General features: G+C 42.5%; 1 protein-coding gene across 9 annotated transcripts in view; it reads left to right on the top strand.

Annotated features, from left to right (window-relative positions):
• Positions 1–15,356, top strand: part of LOC122826853 (mitogen-activated protein kinase kinase kinase kinase 4-like) — a 34,768-nt gene extending 19,412 nt beyond the window's left edge. The window contains exons 11-32 of one of the 9 annotated variants that reach the window (XM_044109176.1): positions 51–123; positions 206–416; positions 506–667; positions 778–864; positions 2,955–3,107; positions 3,463–3,732; positions 4,617–4,705; positions 5,522–5,646; positions 5,773–5,867; positions 6,527–6,535; positions 7,471–7,649; positions 8,325–8,430; positions 9,268–9,555; positions 11,173–11,290; positions 11,611–11,781; positions 11,879–12,022; positions 12,101–12,235; positions 12,380–12,480; positions 12,596–12,745; positions 12,823–12,982; positions 13,063–13,202; positions 13,311–15,356. In XM_044109176.1, the coding sequence (XP_043965111.1) occupies positions 51–123; positions 206–416; positions 506–667; positions 778–864; positions 2,955–3,107; positions 3,463–3,732; positions 4,617–4,705; positions 5,522–5,646; positions 5,773–5,867; positions 6,527–6,535; positions 7,471–7,649; positions 8,325–8,430; positions 9,268–9,555; positions 11,173–11,290; positions 11,611–11,781; positions 11,879–12,022; positions 12,101–12,235; positions 12,380–12,480; positions 12,596–12,745; positions 12,823–12,982; positions 13,063–13,202; positions 13,311–13,394 (3,050 nt within the window). In that variant the 3' untranslated portion in view covers positions 13,395–15,356. The other 8 variants (XM_044109174.1, XM_044109180.1, XM_044109175.1 and 5 more) reach the window with 8 other exon arrangements.
• The last annotated feature ends 526 nt before the right edge of the window (positions 15,357–15,882 follow it).

Below are 15,882 nucleotides of genomic sequence, written 5' to 3' on the forward strand. Positions count from 1 at the left end.
TATCCTGAACAATTTGGACATTTTAAAGCAAAATGTTGTTTTACGTACAGATGAAACCGAATACGAGTACAGTGGCAGTGAGGATGAGGAAGAGGATCCTCCAGAGCAGGAAGGCGAGCCGAGGTACAGTCTACCAACTTCATCATCTCCTGACACCGTCCTCTTGTGACTGTAACAGTTTTCTCCTCTTCTCCGTCGCATGCAGCTCCATCGTCAACGTGCCGGGAGAGTCGACCCTGCGGCGCGACTTCATCCGCCTGCAGCAGGAGAACAAGGAGCGGTCAGAGGCGCTCCGCCACCAGCAGCTCCTCCAGGAGCAGCAGCTCCGTGAGCAGGAGGAGTACAAGCGCCAACTACTGGCCGAAAGACAGAAACGCATCGAACAGCAGAAGGAGCAGAGACGGCGGCTAGAAGAGGTTGGATGTTTTATTTTTATAATTTTTTTTTATGTAGAGCGGCGAGGGTCGGGTCGCTTTTCGGAAACGTGTTGCTTTTCAATCTGCAGCAACAGAGACGGGAGCGGGAGATGAGGAGGCAACAGGAGCGTGAGCAGCGCCGGCGGGAGCAGGAGGAGAAGAGGCGAATGGAGGAGATGGATCGCCGACGTAAAGAGGAGGAGGAGCGCCGGCGAGCCGAGGAGGAGAAGAGGAGGAATGACCGCGAACAGGTCAATTTGTTCACATTCTGGGGAATTGAATCTAAAATATCACATGATGTGAAGTCGGGTCGTGAAGTTCTGGTCTTGATTTCTGTTCTGGTGCTTCGTTTGGCTAACAGGAGTACATCCGGCGTCAGCTGGAGGAGGAGCAGCGACACCTGGAGAAACTGCAGGAGCAGCTGCTCCGAGAACAGGCCATGTTGCTGGTGAGTTTATCATACACACACACACACACACACAGTCAACACTCACTTTGTCATTTATTTCTTTATGGTAAAACAGTGTGTGTTCTGGGTTTTAGACTCTTTCCCACATGTTTCTTGAATCCCCAACATGCCCCATTCTGGCTTTTTTCTGAAGGAAGTTGGTTGACCAGGATTTTATTTAGAAGCATCAGAGTAAAGAGGCTTAATACAAAAAGTATGCAGTGCAAGATCACAAAATCTTACAATTTTTTAAAGTTTCTAAAGCAAATATCTTTTTTATGTCAATATTTTCTCAATAGTGATTTTGTTTACAAGTACTAGTTTCACTGGCAGATTTTCACTTGTAGCGCAGGAAAACGTCTTGTTATAAGTGAGATAATCTGTCTGTGGAACTATTAGTTTCGATCTGTATTAAGGCGTTATCGACCTAAATTGTGCTGAAAAGTTACTTGTGAGTTATTTCTGTCAAATGTACTGAGATATTTGCTCTGGAAACTAGACTACAAATTTTTTTTTTTGCAGTGTTCCAGGTTTTTATGATAAAGAAAACTAAGTGTGAGCTTTTTCGCTCCATTTCACAATCATATATCACTTTAGTTTTTCCCATAAAAGTTTCATTGAAATGCATAAAAGTTTGCATTCATGTTGCAAAATGTTGGAAAGTTCAAGGAGGGCGGATGTATTTAGAAGCCCTGCATCTCCTACTGACGGCCTAATTTCAGGTATCCCTGGAAGACACCTTGTGTTTTTGTATTTCTTTTGGTTTGTGTCATGTATCTGTTTTATAATAAAGGCTGAATCAAACAAAATGGCAGTAGCTCATGTGTTTCTACCACCGCGCTCTGCGACAGGAGTTCAAGTGGCGTGAGCTGGAGGAGCAGCGCAAGGCAGAGCGCCTGCATAAGCGCTTGCAGCAGGAGCAGGCCTACCTGCTGTCGCTGCAGCATGAATCCAAACCGCAGCCTGGCGACCAGACAAACCCCCCACTAGACCTTAGCAAACCCCCACAGACCTCCACTCTGGCCCCCGACGGAGCCCACACCCCTTCCCCTAAAGCCGAGGGCCTTGACTCCGCTGCTTCCGAGTCCACTAAAGCCCCTCTGGTTGTCCCCGGAGACGGCGCTAAGTCCCAGCTAGCAGAGCAAGATGGGAGTGATGAGGGCACCCCCCCTGTTACTGAAACCCCCACTGACTCTAAAGCTACCCAGGCAGAAAGTTTGGAGGCTGCTGCTCATCCCCCTCAGCCAATCAGAGAGGTGAACCTCCTCCCTGGCTCTCTCTGCCCTGCTGCCTGCTCTTTTCAGCTTCCACTTGCTTCCCTTCACACACTATAATTATAGAGGCACAAATAGTTTCCTTGATGTTTTTTTTTTTATTATTATTATTATTGTATATGGAGGTGGTAAAGAAATTTTTAGGTTTGGATGAAAGTTTCTGCCTCTGAACTATCCCTGAAAGGTTGTCGGTGTGTAACCAAAGTGCAAGATGCATGCAGACGACTGAGGCCCAAACTAACATGCAGAGCCTGTCCCGTCTGCAAGGAGCCCCTCGTCTGTCTTTAACCCTCGACTTTCTTCACACTGGGCTTTTGTATTTACAGATCTGTATCTGTTTGCACGCTGCAAAAACACAAAATCTTACAAAGTGTTTATGGTTTGCAAATATTTTAGTAGACTTGGAATAAGATAAATCTAATGTATAAGCTTCTTTTTTTTTAAGTAAATACTTCCTTAATGTTGATTAAAAAGTGCTAGTTCCACTGGAAGATTATTTTACTTGTAATATGGGAACAAGACATTTTTTTCCATATTACAAGTAAAATAATCTTCCAGTGATTTTGTGTTTTTGCGGTTCAAATGTGTCTACGTCTGAGTTTCCAGCATGTTAATATCTTTCTCACCAGTTGCCCGTATTTAAAAAATGAAGACAAGGAGATGGGAACTACATCTTATGTAAATATTTGACTTCGGTGGCAATTGTTGTCACTTTCAGCTGTAGTTCCTTTCTGCTAGTTTTTTTTGTTTTTCTGTCAGATTTGGTTGATCCTTTAAAATATCCCCAAGCCTTCATCCCATGTTTGTCGTCTTCAGGCTGACGAGCGTTTCCGTAAAAACATTCAGGGCTCCCCTCAGTCCGCCCCTCCATCCAAGCAGCCCCCTTTGCCTCCCCGCTCCTCTGAACATTACTCCAATGGCGGCTCGGCTTCGGAGGCCTCCGCCATGCACCGACCCATGGAGCCTCAGGTAACTCCTTCCTCCTTCTCCTCTTCCTCTCCTCCATACTCTTATAATTGAGGTTTAATTGGAATAATTTGAGTTTTTCTGCATTGGAAATCTTTTCTGAGTAATTTTATATATGCAACTGAACCAAAATTGATTATATTAATGGGACTGGTCGGAAACAAAAACAAATTTGAGCCAAAGAAGTGCAACAATTTCGGTTTTGTTAAGTGAGGGACGCATTGTTTTGTGTTGTTCTGTGTCTGCATGTCTATCTATCAAAGCACATGTAGGTGCTAAACCTCACGCATCTCCCCCTCGTGTCTCACTGTGTCGTCTGCTTGTTTCACTTCCCCTCCTCTTCCTCACTCCCTAAAAGGTCCAGTGGTCCCACCTGGCTGCTCTAAAGAGCAGCAACAGTGCGGCCCCCTCCCCTCCTCCGCCCGTGGTCTCTCGCTCCCAGTCCTTCAGCGAGTCTGGCGGCGTGAGCTCTAGCTTTGCACAGCTTCACCTGCGCTCCCAGGACCCACACCATCACCACCACCCATTGCCTGCACGCCCCGACCCCCAACCCCAACCTCCCCTCCACCACCCCCAGGCCCAGACCCGACTCGAACGCCAGACCAGCGGCGAGGAGGTTCCTCCCAAGGTAAGGAGCTGGCGAGGGCCACTCTTATCCCACTTCCCTCCTGCCCTCCTCCTCTCACATCGTCCTTCACTCTTTCCGTTTGCCTTTGTTTGTTTAATCTCGTTTTAGTCACAGCAGAGGTAACTCATAAAATGCATTAGAAGTGACAAATCCCAGTCACTACAAAGGAACGGGTTGCTTCTCTTCTCTTCTCATTTGATTTTTATTTTTATACTCTCAAGTCTTTTTCTGGTCCAGATGTACAAAGCTGTTGGAAAAGTGTCTTCCCTTCAATGTAAAATCCAGAACAGGGTGGCAACTACTTACATTTGCTTGAGCAACTTTTTGAAAAGGTATACTTTTAGGAGTAGTTTTATTACAATGTAATTCCTACTTTTACTTGAAAGTAGAAGGCGATACTTTGATTATTATAAAGTATCGCTACTCCCATTTTGGTCCTTAAAATAACCAAAACCTTTTTACCAAATGCTTTTTTACTCGAGCAATTTCTTTTACTTCCTCTGAGAAATACTGAGAAATTTTGCTTGCTACTGAAGTAACATTTTTGGATTCTCTACCCAACTTTAGTAAAATCTAATCTAAATAAATGCAAAAAAAATGCTTTGAAATTGTAATTTCATCTACTAAAGGGAACACCTACAGATGTCACTTCACTCAGTTAAGGTCAAAGTTCACAACATAAGCAATAAGTGGGTCTGCTTTGTGCTCGAGTGTTTGGAAAGGCCTGCAGAACCCCAGCAAAACAGCCGTATTCTGCAAGGCAGCAAACACTTCTTCTTCACAGCATTGTATGTTTGTGTGTGAAGTTTTTAAATCCTTTCTCATCTGTGACAACAGAAGCTAAATGAAATATTCATCGGAAACACCTTGGCTCTTTCTGACAGGTACCAGTGAGGACAACATCCAGGTCTCCTGTGTTGTCCCGCAGAGAGTCCCCGCTGCCGTCTCAGCCCAACCAGAGGAGCGTTGGCAGGTCAGTGACGGACAAATTTAATTTATCAAGCCGTGAGCGATTATTTAACAATTTTAGACTCATTTAAAATGTACAAAGCATGTAGGAGTTATTTATTTTCCACATTAAAGGTGTTATTTTTCCGCTGTGAGGTTGAGCTAATACAATCAGATAAAAAATGAATAATGGTTTCTGTCGGAATCTACTGTTAGCAGCCAACAAAGAAGCAGAAACTAGTGGCATTTTTCTGAGGTTTGAACTGGAACACATTCAAGTTGACTTTAACATTTCACACAGATCCTAGTTCAAAGATAAAAACAAAAAGGCTAACTGCAGTTAGCATTACACACCTTTAACAATGTATTTCTCAGATGTTTAAACAATTGAGCCACAGAAGTGCAAGTTAACTGGTTTTTTACCACATTTTAAAAACCTGGCAGCCATGTTGGATTTTGAAGTCCAGGTTTCCTTTTGTTTCTTTTGTTTTTATGGCTAAACTCAGACTTTTTAAAGTGCTCGGTGGCACGGTGGTGCTTGGAAGTATTTACATGTTCATGTTAAAATAGTGTCTGTTTATGACCTAAAATCTCAAAATATAATAAAGTTTATTGTATTTGTCAAGTTATTGTTGTTAAGTGATAAAATGTGGAAAGTTTCAGTACCTTGCAATAGTTTTACAAGGTGCTGTGAGAGAGTTCTTAATAACCAGAGGGTGGCTGAGTAATAATCAGTGATCATGTCATCATAACTCACTAAACAGACACGCATAAATTTATTCTAGAAGGTTTACTGAGGTTGTGCTGTTGCTTTTTTTTTTTTTTTTTTTTTTTGTCATAGTAATGTGGAGCAGCGCCCCCTGTGGGACAGAGTGGAGAAGCTGCAGTCTCGGCCCGGCAGTGGCAGCTCCTCGGGCTCCAACGCCAGCTCCCAGGCCAGTCCGGGTGACCGTTTCAGGCCACGTTGTGAGTCACCTGGTACTGTATAAATGTCACATACTACACTAACAAACTGTGATGGCTAGAAGATTAAAAACAGCCTCTGTCCATGTTGCCTTTCTTCTCATTAATGCTGTTTTTGTTTCCATAAAGCTTCGTCTAAATCTGAAGGCTCGCCTCTGCAGCGTCCAGAAAACATCCCAAAAAAACAAGAAGAGAAGAACTCCTCCAGGCCAACTCGACCAGCCGTAAGTTCTCAATGTCAATAAAGACTTTAAAAAAAAACGTGTCAGTTTCCCAACTTTATTCCTCATGTGAGAGATAAAAAGGTGAAAAAATGAAGCAATTTTTTTCCCTGATTTTTATTCAGATCATAAACAAATAATTCAGCTAAATAGATCAAAAAACAAATATTTTTTTTATACTATTGATTGCTTTTTCCAACAACAACAAAAAATTATTTCAGAGATAAAAGTGTTTTAGAAAATGGAAAATAATCTATAAGAAAAACTTTGGAAAGTGTAGAATTAATTTGATTTCCCAGGTCTGGATATGAACAGAAAAGCAAAACAGATTAAACCATCTGTAATTTTTATTTTGTAATCTGAAAGATAAACAAAACAAAACTGAATTTTGCTTTTGCTGTATTTTACTGTCCAAATTTCATAAAAAGTCTTAGAAACCAAAGTCTGGAATTTTGAAACAAAGTTCCTTGAATTCAGTGCCGGTTTTAGGAGTCAAAGTGTTTCTTCAGCCTGGTTTTTACTGCTCAGATGTCCAGAAGTTGATCAAAACCGACAGGAAAATCAAAACCCTGATTGCTTACTTGATGTTGATCAGCTGGGACCTGTTTTAATTTTTCTCTTGACCTCCTTTGTTTTCTGCCACTCTTAATTTTCCAACCCAGGGTGACATGGTAAGCGTCGTTCATACATTTGTGTCATCACATCCTTGTTATGCTCGGGGTTTCTACACACTTTGGAGAAGCTTAGATTTTCTGCTTGAGTTTTTGAGTTTGGGGTAAAAATGGGAAAAATGAACAAATATGGGAAAAATATGTGTTTTTACAGACTTTATTTCTTTTCATTTTGTTAGATGCTGTTGTCCCTTCTCTACGTCCTTCCTTCCTTCCTTGTCTCCTGCACCCTTCCTTCCATAGTCTTGTCCTTTGTTCTCTTCCCTTCCTATGTTAAGACCTTGTTTCCTTCCAGTCTCTGTTTTGTCGGATTTTGTCGAGGGTAGAAATGTCGGCCATATTTCACAGCGAACTTATTTTTCAATTTTAAAATGATCCCAAAGAAAAGGGAGCTCTGGAAACCAAACCAAAGCTTGGGAAAGTTCAACATATTTCCATGAACGATGTGTAGGAACCCATTATGACTGAACCTTCACTCCACTCCCTGCATTGCACAAGTGAATGATGATGATGATGATGATGATTCACCAGCTTCTCTCATGCCTGCCTCCTGTTCTCTGCTCACCATCAACACAAAGCGCCTTAACCCTGAGCTGCGGCTTCCTGAATCTGGATTTGAATGCATACAAACTCCTGCTGCTTCTCTACATGTCAGAGCGGTTCCTAATCTCACCTGGTCTTGTTGTCGGATCAGATTGCAGCCTGTTTGTTTTGTCGAGCATGTCGGCGAAATGTTCCCTCCCTTCTCCTGCTTGTGTTTGACCTTAAAAAATATCACAAAGTTCCTGATAAATGCTCCTAAGACAGTCTCAATTCGGTAAACTCAGCTGATTAGATCTCTGCCAACTTGTAGAAAGTGAGGAGGAATCGGTGTGGCTTTAGCTTCAGATGTTTTAATGCTGATCAAATGAAGAGTCTTTATTCTGTCCTTGCAGGACCTGACTGCTCTGGCCAAGGAGCTGCGTGCGGTGGACGACGTGCGGCCTCCTCACAAGGTGACCGACTACTCCTCATCGAGCGACGACTCCGGCACCACGGATGAAGAGGACGAAGAGGAGGTGGACCAGGAGGCGGGAGAGGAGTCCACCTCAGGAGCTGAGGACTCCAGGACGGGGTGAGTCAAAGTGTTTCACCAAAAGGAAATGTTAGCCTCAGAAAAATCAATATATGGAAGATTTTCATATCTAGGTCTGAACTAGAACCTTCCTTCTTTGAGCCCTTTCTTATGTCCTTCCATTTTTTCTTCCTTCCTAACTGGTGACTTTTTTCCCTTTTCTCTGTTTGTACTTCCATCCTTGAATCCTTCATTCTTCCTTTCCTTCTGCCTTTTTGTCTCTCTTCCAGTCCTTCCTTTATTTCCTCGCTTTCTTCCTTGCAACTTTGCCAATTCTTGACTACTCTGCCTAATTTACTTCCTTTTTATTGCTTTTCTTTTTCCTAATGTCCTTCTGTCCTAACCTTCTTTCCTCACTTGTGCCCTTGCATCCTTTACTCGTCTCCTGCCTTCTCGTCTCTTTCCTTTCTTGTTTGTCGCTCAAGTCTTCATTACTTTTTTTGTTTATTTTCTTGTTTCTTGTCTGTTTTCATTCATTCTTTCCTGTTGATTTTCTGGGTTGCTTTCTTGGATTCTCGCATCCGTTTTCTCCAGATATCCATCATAAATTCAAAGTAAACTTTAGCATTTCAGATATTTAAAATGAACCTGAAGGACTGAAAACTGGAAAGTTGAGTCTGGGGAAAGTCTGGAAGCTCAGCTGAATGATCCTAACCCTCCTCTGACCCCCTGCAGGAGGCTGAGCAATGGAGAGACAGATTCAGCTAAGACCATGCTGGTGGAAGACCTGGAGAGCGAACAAGCCACCCCCTCCAAAGATGGCACCCTGGTCATCAGACAGGTAGAAAACCTTCCTGACTGCAGCAAAACGTGTTTTAATTTGACAAAAATCCAGTTTTGGTTTTTTCTGCTCCGTGTTATTCATTCTCCTCTCTGCCTTGTTTTTGCTGCACGTTGGTTGTGTTGTGATGTTCCACCTTCACTGATCTTGTTGCGTTTACAGCCGGTGGTGTTGCTCTTCAAAGATAAATGACTGGATTATGCAATAATTTGCTAAAGTATTCACACCCTTTGAACTTTTTCATGTTTTGCCACATTTCACCCAAAAAAAAAAAAAAAAAACCAAAAACTTTGGACTGAATAGAGAGTATCTGTGAAGCCGGAATTTTCAGAATCTCAATTGGTTTTAGGTCTGGACTTTAACTAGGCTATTCTAGCATCCGTGTAATATTACCACGTTTCTGAAAACGTGCCAGAATTAGCCAAGAGACTAAAAACAAAGGTTAAACAAAAGAACGACACAAATTTGGTCAATAAATACAATCACTACAAAGATACAGGAGTACTAATCGATCACAGAGCGAATCAGCATATTTTAACAGTTTAATGTAAAGTTTTATTATTGCATTGTGCCACAACAAAATGGATGGATGGGTTTGACATCTGACTATAGTATTTTCCAATTGTAAAATATCACAAAAATGTCTTTCATTCAACTTTACAAAGATGCTCATCTGATTTAAACTATGTAAAAAAAAAAAAAAAACTAAAAAAAAAAAGCTGACGGGTTCTGAATACTTTAGCATCTGGATAAAATGTTGCGAAGCTCTGAAACCTGCAGCTCCTCTTCCTCTCCACCTGCTTGCTCGAGCCCAAGTGTGCCTGTTCTTGCTTCCAGAGCACAGCTGACACAAAGCGGTTGGTCAGTCTCTCATCTTCCTCCTCTTCCTCGCCCGGCTCTGGCCCCGGTCAGAGCGTCCCGGAGAAAAACGGCTTTCCGGGCCGCATTCACCACCTGCCAGACCTTATCCAGCAGAGCCATCACTCCCCTTCCTCTTCTACAGCCATCCTTTCCTCCATCTCCATGTCTCCCTCCTCCTCCTCTTCCTCCTTCCAGTCATCCTCTAGCCAGGCCAGTCCTGGAATGTGCTCACAGATTCCCCAGGACGAGCTCACTGCCATAGAGGTATGTCGCCCTCACACCACAGAGGCAAACAAACGAGGAAATGGACGGTTTGGGAATAAACAGGCTCAGATGTGGAGAGATTTAACATTGGGGGAGGAGTCAGTTTTTATCAGCTAATCAAATTATTTGTTTTTAAAGATTTAGTTTTTGGGAAAAATCTGGATTTGGGTTTCAATCGTTGAGTGATGTCAGCACACCCGGGGCGGCCATCTTGTTTGAGAGGGGTTTCTGTTTGAACTTTGAATTGAGGTCAAAATATAAATTATTTTATAGAGAAAAATAGTCATAATGTTACAAGAATAGAGTCTTAATATCTACAGAATAAAGTCGAGTGAAGTAGTAATTTTATTAAATTAATTATTTAAGCTTTTAGCTCATTGAAACAACTTTTATGACATTCTTCTGGTAAAATTGTGTCTGAAATCTGCAAAAGAATTCTCCTAGAGTGACCCTAAAACTCTTTACAGCTCACAGAAGAGATGGTTGAAATACAAGCCACCTTTTGAAAAAATATTTTCTGCTATTTGTCATTTCTTTTTTAGAAATAAAGCAAGAAAAAAAATATTAAAATTGAATCTGGTAAAGGTAAAAAAAAAAAAGAAAGAAAAAAAAGTCCGATTTTGTTTTAAACGGTGTCGCTCAGGCCAAGTGAAACAAAATAATTTACGGCTCCCTTGCACACATCTGATCCTGTCTATACCGACTGTGCAGTCCTTGGCTGTTGGTTCCCGTCTGCATCCTCCTGGCTTCACTTTTGCCTCCACCTGACTCGACTCACACCTGGTTTCAGTCCCTGAGCTCCTGCGTTCTTCTTCTTTCCTGCTCTGCAATCCACTGCATCAAACTGCCTCTAACATCGGCGCCTCCAGTAGAACGGGGCCACAACGGGGCCACAACGGGGCCACAACGTGGCGGAAACTAAACCGGATCTTTGGATGTAACGGCGGCGAGATGATTCTGACTAGAATGACTTAAAGAAATCGTTGTTTTTCCTCTAACAAATGGCAGCGGCCTGCGCCTGGAAGGACTTTAGTTTCCTTCAGCTCAGTTCTCATTGTCCCGTTTGTTTCGTTTCAAATGTTTCTTCTCTCGCCTTTCTCTGAAAAACTAACGTTTTGCACGTGTTTCAACTTGTTTTACTGCCCGTTTGTGTCGATAAAGCTCAGCTTGAAGTGGTTTTGTAAGAATTTATTGACGGCGTGTAAGAAAAACCAAACAACTTTGTTGTTCTCGCCATCTGACACCACATCTGACTAAACTTTTCCTGTTTTAGGTAGAATCGACAGAATTATTTCCATTTGCTAAATGTCAAACATAATGACATAATTTAGCCACTTTTAAGAAAACGCACACAAAAACATATCATTGGAACGTGCAGCTAACATGCCTTTCAGGTAGAAGACTTGTGTGCAAAATGTATATCTATCTTATCTATATAAGATTTGCTAAATGTGATGACTGACCAGAAACAGGAAAGGTTTAGCGTGATTTAATGTCAGACACGGTTTTCAAATCTCTCCTTCCAGCTTTTTCTAACTAGTTCTGACGGTTCCAGCCTTCAGAGCTGCTTTCCTCTTTAAAACTCTTGTTTCTTTCTTAACGTCAAACATCTTCCAGTCCCAGTCAGAGAACAACAACATGTCCAAACACAAGTCCTCTTCGTCGTTCACGCCCTTCATTGACCCTCGTCTTCTTCAGATATCTCCATCCAGCGGCAGCTCCCTTAACAACATGGGTAAGGCGGCCATGTTGTGAAATATTGAAACAGACGGTGTATAATTATTTGCATTTATACTTTATTTATGCTTTAAACTATTTTAGGGCTTTTATTTTCTATCAAAAACTCTCAATAGTTTTGTTATGCACAGTAAAAGACATGTTTCTGTTTAATAAAACCTTTTGATGTCAGATTAAGCATCTTCAAACAAAGTCGGGTTTATTTTAAAGCCTTTTGCACATATTAGCCCCCAATCACAGGCAGTTTGTTTAGATTGAGAGTTTTGTATGTTTAAAAGAAAAAGTCCAACCAGAACTGCTTCTGTCTGCTTCCTCCAGCTGGTTTTGGTCAAGAAGGTCGACTCGCTGACCCACTGAGGTCCGACCCGTCCCGCAAAGGATCGGTGGTCAACGTCAACCCTGTCAACACGCGCCCACCGAGCGACACTCCAGAGATCCGCAAGTACAAGAAGAGGTTCAACTCTGAGATCCTGTGTGCAGCACTCTGGGGTAGATGTTAAAATAAAATCAAATAAATCCAGAAATGGGAGCTGGTTGACTTTGACCTGGACAGGTTGGTTAATTTGTTGTTCTGCGTCTGTTTCAGGAGTGAACCTGCTGGTCGGGACAGAGAGCGGGCTGATGCTGCTGGACCGAAGCGGTCAGGGGAAAGTCTACCCACTGATTAACCGGCGTCGCATCCAGCAGATGGACGTCTTGGAGGGACTCAACGTTCTGGTCACCATATCAGGTGAGGACAGCACAAACCTCTCATGGGTTTCCAAATTCAGAATCACCGGTTCCACTGCTCCTCTCTGGGTCGTCGCAGGTAAAAAGAACAAGCTGCGAGTGTACTACCTGTCGTGGCTCAGGAACAAGATTTTACACAACGACCCTGAAGTGGAGAAGAAACAGGGCTGGGTGAACGTGGGCGACCTGGAGGGCTGCGTCCACTACAAAGTCGGTATGTTTTGTCGTCTGTTTAAATTTTTATTAATAAATTGTATTTATTTAAATCTTATTTGTGAACCAGAAATCCTTGAAAAGTCTTAAATGATTAAATGATTACCTGAAATTTGTTCTTTTTTTCTCCTCCTGAACGTTGCAGTGAAATACGAGAGGATTAAGTTCTTGGTGTTGGCCTTGAAGAACTCTGTGGAGGTTTACGCCTGGGCTCCCAAACCCTACCATAAATTCATGGCATTCAAAGTAAGGAGCATAACGGATTCAGTTTCCTAATCAAAGGATTTTGACCCCTGAAACTTTCTCATTTTTCCACATTACAACCTGATTCTGAAAACATCCATTTCCGGCTGGTCTTTAGTCTTTTGGCGACCTCGTGCACAAGCCTCTGCTGGTCGACTTGACTGTGGAGGAGGGTCAGAGGTTAAAGGTCATCTACGGCTCCTGCTCAGGCTTCCACGCCGTCGACGTGGATTCCGGCGCCGTCTACGACATCTACCTGCCCACACACGTGAGCGTTCAGGCCCGGACCACGAAGCCGCGGCGCCGTTTTCCCGCTCTTTACCGCCCGATTTCCCGTTTCTCCAGATCCAGACCAACATTCAGTGCCACGCCATCATCATCCTCCCCAACACGGACGGCATCGAGCTGCTGGTGTGCTACGAGGACGAGGGCGTCTACGTCAACACCTACGGCCGCATCACCAAGGACGTGGTGCTGCAGTGGGGAGAAATGCCGACGTCAGTGGGTGAGGAGGCGTTCCCAAACGGAAACTACATAAATGTAGCATCGGCTCAGGAAGGTAACGCGCTCCTTGTTCTGCTGCAGCCTACATTAGGTCAAACCAGATAATGGGCTGGGGGGAGAAAGCTATTGAGATCCGCTCAGTGGAGACGGGACACCTGGACGGCGTCTTCATGCACAAAAGAGCCCAGAGACTTAAATTTCTTTGCGAGAGGAACGACAAGGTCAGAATGAGATATTTTTCAAATTAGCATATTATAAAATAGTAGCACTTCTCGTCTTACTTTTTGGTATCGTATCTTTTGTTCCACCCAAACCATACGTTTTTTTAGGTCTTTTTCGCCTCCGTGCGTCAAGGCGGCGCCAGCCAGGTGTACTTCATGACCCTGGGACGCTCCTCCCTTATGAGCTGGTAGCCAACGAGACGACCTCGCCCACGCAGCGACGAGCCGACGACCAGCCGTCCTGAGCCTGACCTGGAGGAGCTCCCTCTCACGCTCAGGCAAAACCGACCACAGTTTGGACTGTAACCACGAGAATGAAGCGGGGAACGAATGGCGGCGTGTTAGATTTGTCGCCTGTAGGTCTGTAGTCGCCTCGCTGCCCTGCGCTTTCCTCCAATGGTAATCGATTTCTTTTGTGTCACGGTAAAACTTGTATGTAATTAACAAATTGTCCGGAGGGGTCGGCAAAACGCAGCTTTCGCTGTTTGGGAAAACAAAACTTGATGTGCCAGAACTTGTGTAGCTGTTGACCTCCCTGTCAAGCATGTTTCTGAACAACTCCAGTCCTTCCCCTCTGACCGGTGCTTGACGTGCGAATCTGCGTCTTCACTTTGTTCGCCTTAAAGTGAAAACTCCTGTAGGGACCTTTGATTTATCTGTTAAACACAGGGTACAGGATCAGCAGCTTGTACATACATTGTGCTGTAAGTTATGTTTGACAGTATCCCTGTTGGTGACGTCATGACGCAAAATTACACCCAGTTTTTTTGCTGTTTTTTTTAAATACACTGTATATTTTGTATGTGACTTAATGCATATAAATAAACGTCAACAAAGCAGGACGCATCAGATGAGCTGTAAAGGAAAAATCTACACTATTTATCCTCAATCTGTAATATTTTTAGGGCTCTAACTTTCTCATGAAGGGTTTGGTTTGACTCTGCTGTCGTCAGGTTTCGTTTTTTTTTTTCCTACTGGAAATATAAAAACACACAAAGTAAACACATCCAGAAATGTGACATTCATCCTATTTTTTTTCCTTGTTCTTTTTATATTAGTTCCAAGTAGGGCTAGGGTTAAACTGTGAATTAGCATGCAGGATTAGCAGGATGACGGGCTGGAAAAAGGGAATAAGAATCGGCTCTTCGTCTCTCTGCACAATCGGGACATTTACCCGTTTCTCGCTTCATCTGTAGCTTTACGGTTGCCTTCGACGGGTTCCCTGTCGATTTTTAAATTGGAGCTAAACCCTGAAGACACTTGGATGTTGTGTACTGCTGGAACTCCTAAAACCAGCCATGTCACCTAATCTCGGACCTCTTTTTAATGACGCTCGGTTGTTTACATAATCATGTCCAGATCAAAAGGCATCCGAACCAAACAAATGTTTTACTTTTCATATCTGAAGCCCATTCTTCACTTCACTTCCCCTCCCCTTCCACAGTAAAAATGCATCTGTGCTTTCATTCAGACAACACAACTTCCTAGCAGTCGTTGCTGTCAGACGGTGCCTTCAGGTGCACCTGAGGGTGATGGGATCAATATTAGGTGCTTTTTTTGTAGTCCAGGGCTGATGAAATCACTCGTTCTAACAGCAGTGTTACAGAACCACTTCAGATCTTTTTTTTTGTTTTTTTTACTTAGTCTTTGTTTCTGACATTTCTCTACAGATAAGTATGCGACTGCAGTGGTTTTTAAATTGTAATGCACACCTTATGTTCGAAATGTTTACAGAAGCAGATGTTTTTCCTTTTGTTTTGCTTTTTTATAATAAAAAAAAGCCCCAGTGTGTGTCAGTATAAATATTTATGGTTTATTTTTAGGCTAGACTCCCCCCATGTTTTGTATTTTGTAACCCTCTTTGTATTATCATTTTAGACGTTTCTGTGCAGGGATAATCAATTTCTGCTCAATAAGTCCACAGTGTCATTTCACTTGATTCCTCTGCATCCTTCGCAGTGCACAGTAGGCCGCTGGCTGTGTGGCAGAAGATGTTTTCCACTACCCAGGTGACACGTTTTCCCTTAAACGTCACTCTGCCGTGCCTCTAATTTATGTCCTCTCTGTGTGTGCTATGGGGATTACTGTGTTTTACTGAAAGTCTTTTTTTTTTTTTTTTTTTTTCCTCTGTTGAATAAAATCAGAAGTGATTTACGTAGTTGTGATTATTTTGCAAAGCATCTATTTTTCTGTAAATGTCTTAGGTTGCCTCTGATGGTGCAAAAAATACTTAAACTGTAGCTTGCTTAGGACAAGTGGCTAATAATCTGTATGCAGATATTTTTTATGTAGTTTTTATTGCAATACTTATTGAATATAGATTAAAAAAAAGTACTTGTTCCACTTGTACATTACTTTAGTTTCAACATTGGAAAAATGTCTTGTTCTAAATGAAATAATCTACTGGTGGAACTATTACTTTTTAAAATCAATATTAAGGATTTACTGACCTAAAATCAGTTTCTATATTGTGCTGAAATGTTGTAAGATAAAATCATTTTCTATGAAGGATGAATAATTAATAAAGACCGAGTGGACCTCTTTAATCTGCTAAAGAGTGGCTGTAGGACTGGTACGTTATGAAACTTTATTTTTAGATTTAAGGCTAGCCTTAATAAAATATCAATTGTAGTTTTTAATCTAACCACAAGGGGAGGCTATTGCACCTCAAGCAGAAAGC

This window comes from Gambusia affinis, linkage group LG24 (assembly GCF_019740435.1).
Source record: "Gambusia affinis linkage group LG24, SWU_Gaff_1.0, whole genome shotgun sequence".
Classification (NCBI taxonomy): Eukaryota; Metazoa; Chordata; class Actinopteri; order Cyprinodontiformes; family Poeciliidae; genus Gambusia; species Gambusia affinis.